Below are 7,402 nucleotides of genomic sequence, written 5' to 3'. Positions count from 1 at the left end.
CAAGGGGAGTCTGGAAAAGTGTGTAGGTTGCATAAGGCCATCTATGGTCTTAAACAATCTCCCAGAGCTTGGTTCGGTAAATGCAATGAAGTAGTGTTAAAATTTGGATTGTGATGTTGCCACTCTTATCACTTTGTGTTTTCTTATACCTCTGATAGAGGAAAGATTTTGTTGATAGTATATGTTAATGATATTATAATAACTAGATATGACAAATAGGGTATTGATGGTTTGATAAGATACCTTCAAAACTCCTTTCGAACTAAGGATCTGGGTAAACTTTGTTATTTCTTGAGTATTGAGGTAGCACGATCTAAAGAAAGTATCGGTTTATCACAAAGGAAGTATGTGTTGGATATTTTGAAAGAAACTGGTTTGTTAGGATCTAAATCAGTGGAGATTCCTATGGATCCTAATGTCAAATTGTATGAAGATCAAAGGGAGCTGTTATCTAATCCTGAGAGATATTGTCGTCTAGTTGGTAAACTGAATTATCTCACAATTACTCGCTCAGATATATCATTTGCAGTTAGTGTCTTGAGCCCGTTTATGAAAGATCCTCACCTTCCACATTGGGAGGCAGTTATTCGGATTATGAGGTATCTTAAATCACATCCATGTCGTGGTCTTTTGTATAAAGCTAATGATCACCTACAAGTAGAAGCCTACACCGATGTTGATTGGGCTAGATCACCGTCAGATAGAAAATCCATTACTGGGTATTGCACTTTTCTGGGAAGAAATATGATTACTTGGAGAAGTAAGAAACAAACTATTGTTGCTAGGTCTAGTGTAGAGGCTGAGTATAGAGCCATGACACACACATCATGTGAGCTTATGTGGATTAAGCATTTATTTGAGGAATTAAGATTTGTTATGAAGTTGCCTATGACTATGCATTGTGATAATCAAGCAACAATTTACATTGCCTCCAATCCTGTGTTCCATGAGCGAACCAAGCATATTGAAGTAGATTATCATATTACTTAGGAGAAAGTAGAAGATGGTGTAATTGCTACTCCATATATTTCTACAAGAGTCCAGATCGGTGATATGTTCACCAAAGGTTTATGTAAGACTCGATTGGGTTTATTATGTAACAAGCTAGGATTGTATGATATATACTCTCTAACTTAAGGGGGTGTTATAAGAAATAAGGGCAAAACAATAATATCCTGTACTTGATATATAAATATTATTTTATTTGTTAAGGTTGACTTATCAAACCTAAACAATAAAAACAACACACAATGATTTGATTTTTTTTTTTTTTTTTTGATTACTTAAACAAAAACACTTTTGATACGTCAGACTTGAAATGATATCTTACACGTATAAAGAGAGGATTTAATTCTACTAAACCAATCAATAGGGTATTTATTCTGTAATTTCATTTTTCATTTAGTATTATTTAATATTTTTTCTTAGAATTATTATTATTACTATTTTTGTTAAATTGAATCTATAATTTAATATTTGTTGATTGCAAAAAATCTATAGTTTTTGTTAAAATTCCCCCCCCCACCCCACCCCCAACACACACACACACACACACACACACACACAAACTAAAACCCAAAACCCTAGCTAGTCCAACGTACCACAACGGTGCCACCCCTCTCTCTCTCTCTCTCACACACACATACACACACACACACATACACACACACAAAGTTTAGGGTTTCATATTCATTCATACTATCCTCAAAACCAATTTCAGGGTTTTTCAAATCCTTTGCCACACAATACATTGTTAGGTTTTCGATTCCTTCTCTTCTCAATTCGTTAACTCACAAACAGATTTTTTGAAACAACAATGGCTGACGTGGTGCAATACCGGCTGGAGCGAATGGTGAACGAGCTCGACGACTTCGAGCGGCGCGGCCTCTTCACGCGCCGAGAGATCGCCGAGATCGTCAAGCAGCGCCGCAAGTACGAGTACCGCCTGAAACGGCCTAGCCCGCTCAAGCAGGACTATCTGGCTTACATCGAGTACGAGACTCAGCTCGACTTGCTCCGCCGACTCAGGAAGAAGTCGGTGGCGCGTGAGCTTAAAGAAAAGGGAAACATGAAGATGAAGCAGTACCATTCGGACTTCGCCGGCGTCACTAGGATCGTCGAGATTTTTCGCCTCGCTGTTACAAGGTTTAAAGGCGATATCGATTTGTGGTTTCGGTACCTTGAGTTTTGTAGGCTAAAAAGGAATGGAAGAATGAAAAAGGTGAAGTCTTTTTCTTTTTTAAATGATTTTTTTTTTTTTGGCTTTGTTTGGTTACTGAGAAAGTGAAGGAAAGTGTTGCTTTAGATTGTAAAATGAGAAGGTCAGCTTAAAATTTTGTGTTTTTTTTTTTGGGGGGGTGGGGGGGGATATTTTCTTAGGCAGTAATGAGAACCTAATATAACACTAGTAGAATGGAAGAGAAGAATACACATGAACAATTGGATATATAGATGACTTAATGGTTTTGGTATTAAGGTTTTGTTGTTGTTGTTATCGTAGTAATTGTTCCTTGTGCATTGTTGGTTGCTAAGAAAAAATTGAGAGGGACATAAAAAGGTTCAATTTTTAACTTTATTTTGCATTTTGTTGTTTTAGTGTTAGAGAAGCAAATGCAAGGGTTTTATGCCCCATTTGGTTGCTGATTGATTGGAGGAATAGACTGAGATTGTAATACTAATGATATTTAGAGAGCAAAAAAAAGAGGGATTTGAATAATTGGCCTATCCAATTAGCTGCAATTATGCCCAGTTAAGTATAACTCTTTGCTTTATGATACCGTAAGGATGGAAAAAGAAATGTTGTCATTGAAATTTTGTCTTTTCGGTTATTCCATGTTCTGAGGAAATATTTTTGTCATAAACTTGTGCAGGTATTGGCCCAGGTAATTAGGTTCCATCCAAAGGTCCCAGGAGTTTGGATATATGCTGCAGCTTGGGAATTTGACCATAACTTAAATGTTGCAGCTGCCCGTGCTCTCATGCAGAGTGGTTTGAGAGTCTGTCCAACTTCAGAAGACCTTTGGGTAGAGTATCTTCGGATGGAACTTACTTACCTTAATAAGTTAAAGGCCCGGAAGGTTGCACTTGGGGAGGATGAGGGAACTCTGGTCCGTGATACTAGACTTGCTGATGAAAAAGAATGGAGAGAAGAAAACAAGGATTTATTTATGTCCCTTAAAGATGAAGAAGAAAATAATGATGGAGCAAATGTTGAAAATGAAGGGTTAAAGATGAAAGTAGATTTGTTTCGGCAGCAAGGTTTGAGCGTTTTAGAAACTATTTATAGTGCAGCAGTCAAAGCGCTCCCTTCTAGTTTTAGCCTGAGAAAGCGGTTGTTTGAGATATTGGAAGCAACAGACCTAGCACATTCTGAAGAAAAGCGTGAGGAGATGCTAAATGACATGAAGAGAGATTTTTCAACAGAACCAGAATATTGGGACTGGCTTGCAAAACTTGAAATTGTTGGTCCTAAAAGTACACAAGGCATGAGTGAACAAAAAATTGTGCTTTCTCAGGTGCAAAAAACAATTCAGGTATAAACCCTTGAACTACTTAAATATTCTATTTGGTGCGACTAATTGTTCCTGCGTTGTGATAGCTTAACAAACATCTATGATCTATGCTTTCCTTACTATGAAATTGAAATAGACATGCATGCATGTTCTGAACGCAGGCTTGTTTTTTTACTATATAAATCTAATGGTCGGATTTGATGCTTTTCCTTGTATAGGTTTATGAGGAGGCTTTAAATATTGTACCTTCAGCCATGATGTTTAATCTGTATGCAAAGTTTTTGATGGGTATTATTGCTCCCCCAGAACAAGAAAACCAAAATTCTTTGTTGCCCAGTCATAATGTAAATTATACTTCGCGCCTTTTGATGGTATATGAGAAGGCTGAAAAAATGGGTTACATTACAGAGGACCTTGCTTGCCAACATATTTCATTTTATTTGCAATTGGGACAATTGGATGAAGCCAGGAAACTGGCAGAAAAGCTTTGCAGTGGAAAACTATCAGATTCAGCACAGTTATGGCTATTAAGGGTCTCAATAGAAATTAGATGCATTATGAAGGATTCTTCTTCTCCAAGTAAAGCTGATCTACAATCCATCTTTGAACTTCTAACAAAAATTCTGCCGAAAGTGTCCATCTCGAAAGCTGAAAGCTTGTGGCTAATGGTATGTTGTCATTTACCCATATACTTTTCTGTTATCTACCGTTGCAGTTCAGATTATTATGATTGTCTGTCACAGCATTTGTATTATCGTGTGATTTAATCTTCAGCAATTTGATTGTGGATGCTCAACTAAGGATTTTGTCAATCTACACTCAATTGTCAGCTATTATAAATATTCTTGAACTGATTATAGAGAGTGGCTTGTCTAAACTCATGTAGCAGAACTCTCATGAGGCCTCCACCTTCTTATGAGTTATGATGCAGCATAGAGTTGCAAGAAGGAAAAAAAAAAAAGGGTGGGGGGCAAATAATAATCTGGAGTTCACAAAAAAATCTCTTTAAACCCTCAAACGAAATTAAAATTCTACTAAACCCAAATCCCATAATCTAGACCAATGGAATTAATCAACATTAATCTGGTGTTTGCACCATCTTAGTTACTTATGATCCTGTTCTCCTTGGTGGTTCTATGCTTTTGAACTACTCTTTGTGATTAATTTCATATTATATATAATGCTGAGCACACTTCAATTGAACACAGCTTTAATCCCATTTATATCGTACTTGGTTAAATAGTAATGGAAAGCTCAATGCATAAAATAGCTTCTGAATTTTCAATTTTTTTTCAGGTGAATATCTTAAATATGAATGGCTTGGGAGCTTTCTTCCTAGTTGAAAACATGTGCCAAATGTTTTTGTTGGACCAAATTGAGTTGAATTGGGTCCAATTTGTGTATTATACATATACACTAAAATAATGTTCTTTGAAAGGTGTTTGGGATTTTCTTGACGTTATCTCATATTGCAGGCCCTCAAGTTCTTTGCAAATCAGAAGCGTTTTTTTGACAAGCTGGTAGAGATTTCTCTTGCTTCATTAGCTAGAGATGGTGGCAGTGAAAATGGCTTTTCCCTCTCTTCTGCTATCGTTAATTTTGTTCTTCAAAAGGATGGAGTTCAGCATGCAAGAGAGATGTATAAGCAGTATGTCGCTAGTTTCTGAGCTACTGAACATTTATTTTATGAATTTTTCATAATTTCCACATTCTTTGGTGCATGGATTTAATAATATTACTTGGCAGTTGCCTTAACTACAGGTTTCTAAACTTCTATCATGTTTCAATTACAGATTTCTTGCTTTGCCGCATCCTGGTATTGCTATATACAAAAATTGCATTGAATTGGAATCAAATCTTTCTTCTGTTGGTGATAAAGATGGCATTGTAAATGCCCGCAAGTTATATGAATCTGCACTTGCTACTTACGGCCAAAATGTGAGCTTGTGGCAAGATTACTATTCAATGGAGGCTAAGGTAAACTTTGCTTTTCTTTCTTTGAATGGTGGGATATGCTATTTAACTTTTTCCAGTAGCTAAGACCTACCATACAATGAGCCCTGAGGATTAATTGTGGCTCACCTTGTTTAACATGACCATCCTATATCTGGACCTTTGCAATTTTCATTTCCAAAATCAAAGGTCCAGCATGACCAAAAAAGGAAGGGATTTCATGGTAGGTTTGTTGTTGATTGAAAATTCATGCAGGTGCAGCCCATGAAAGCTCACCTCACCAGTACTTTGTGCTGCTTGTACTCTAGACAAAAGACAAATGCTTGTTGATGCATATTATTTGTTTAAGTTCTTTTCCCAACTGTGTTCCTATTGAATGAAACTTTTTTTTTTTTTTTTTTAAATTTTTAAGTGGAACTTTAAAAACTTATATTTTTGGTAGAATGTACTCATAAGTTCTCTTTATTTTCACCATTTTAACAGATGGGAACATCAGAAACAGCAACTGCTGTCCATTGGCGTGCGCGGAAGACCCTAAAAGACTCAACTGCGCTCATTGCACCTCTCAATTTATGATTATTTCTGTATATGCCATCCAAAACTCAATTTTGACCTCTTCCTTTTTTTGAATGTATTTTAAGAGAAACAGATAAATAGGACTACTTATAGTTCATTGCGTAACAAGTAACAACAAAAGTGAGCAAATTTAATTTTCATTTTTGCTTTGTCAAGTGTGTTTGTGTATTCAAATTTAGTTTTCATTCTTGCCGTGTCTAGTGTGTGTGTGACAGTGCGAGTGTATTTGCCCTTGAAAGCATCCATGTCTGTGTTGAAAGGGAAGGCTTGAATCCTTTGATTATGTTTAATATTATTGTTTAACTTTGAGCAGACCACATAGTAAAAAATTAATTATTTTTTAGGATTCAATATTTATGTGAGTAATCAGTTCAACCAATTTTAGATGTACTACAACATCTAGTGCGGACATGAGGTACAAGCTCCCAATTACACGCACGTATAGGAGTAAGAGCAAAAAGAAGACTGTCTAACTTGTGGTCTTATGGATGGAACCTATTAGTTATTGGGCTTGAGACTAAACAAGCCTGAGCATTTAATAATTAGGATTTCTTTATGCATTTTTATTATTAGTTATTTAAGAACTTTTTCTGATTATTGTAACACAGTTTTGAGAATAAAATAAAAAAAAATAAAAAAATAAAAACGTGTGTTTCAATTTTTTTTTGGTGCCTAGCTACGCCATCATTGCTAGGGTTTATTTTGTGGTTTACTTGTTCTTTTGAAATAGTGTGGTTGTCCTATGTCAGTTTTGGTATTAGAGCCAGGTTTCCAGTCCATACAACACAATTGTACACAACCACTTGAAAGCAAAATCATTAAAAGAGCAAGCTAGCCAAAGATGACAGTACCTCTCAAGTTTTTGTCCCATGAGATCTTGAACAAGCCCAAACCAATCCCTGCAATCTGTATATTCCTGCAAGCCTCGCATGAGTTTTTCACCCCCAAGCCAACAGAGAAGCCAGTAGCGCCTCCTAAGCCGATGACCACCATTTGTGCCTACCTCTGATCACAAAACCCAAAAAAAAAAAAAAAAAAAAAAAAAGGAAAGGTGACCCATGCAAGCCCACCAGCCGTCGAAACCCACAGATTAGCACTTAGCTGCCGCCGCCCCAACAGACACTTGCCGAGCTACGCCATCATCGCCGCTGAGGACGTCGACCACCTCCATGTCTAGTCGTCGCTGTCTTCCTCGTCAATGCTGGCACCCCCGTCATCGCACCACCACAGTCGCCGGTCCCTAGCACTGCAAGCCTATCGCCAGTCTCTTTTAGTTTCTGTGGTCTTTCTTTTTAGTTTGTGGTTTGAGTTCCTTTTAGAGTCTGTACTTTGGGTTTCTTTTAAGTCCGTGCCTGCAGTTT

General features: G+C 36.9%; 1 protein-coding gene across 1 annotated transcript; it reads left to right on the top strand.

The window, feature by feature from the left end:
- Nucleotides 1–1,572: 1,572 nt before the first annotated feature.
- On the top strand, nt 1,573–6,196 carry LOC126727075 (uncharacterized). The gene is made up of 6 exons (XM_050432543.1): nt 1,573–2,221; nt 2,871–3,533; nt 3,731–4,180; nt 4,988–5,160; nt 5,306–5,489; nt 5,949–6,196. Exons 1-6 carry the CDS (start codon nt 1,817–1,819, stop codon nt 6,039–6,041), a joined length of 1,968 nt encoding a protein of 655 aa, XP_050288500.1. The 5' UTR covers nt 1,573–1,816; the 3' UTR covers nt 6,042–6,196.
- Nucleotides 6,197–7,402: the final 1,206 nt, after the last annotated feature.

Source organism: Quercus robur, chromosome 5 (assembly GCF_932294415.1).
Source record: "Quercus robur chromosome 5, dhQueRobu3.1, whole genome shotgun sequence".
NCBI lineage: Eukaryota > Viridiplantae > Streptophyta > Magnoliopsida > Fagales > Fagaceae > Quercus > Quercus robur.
This window is presented reverse-complemented; position numbering and strand designations above follow the sequence as displayed.

What these genes read in the sequence shown, in the direction of transcription:
- LOC126727075 (XM_050432543.1), top strand. Translation starts at nt 1,817, where the DNA reads ATGGCTGACGTGGTGCAATACCGGCTGGAGCGAATGGTGAACGAGCTC. An exon ending in GCAAGAGAGATGTATAAGCA is followed by an intron (nt 5,161 to 5,305) that starts GTATGTCGCTAG and finishes TTTCAATTACAG; the next exon opens with ATTTCTTGCTTTGCCGCATC. An exon ending in ACTATTCAATGGAGGCTAAG is followed by an intron (nt 5,490 to 5,948) that starts GTAAACTTTGCT and finishes CCATTTTAACAG; the next exon opens with ATGGGAACATCAGAAACAGC.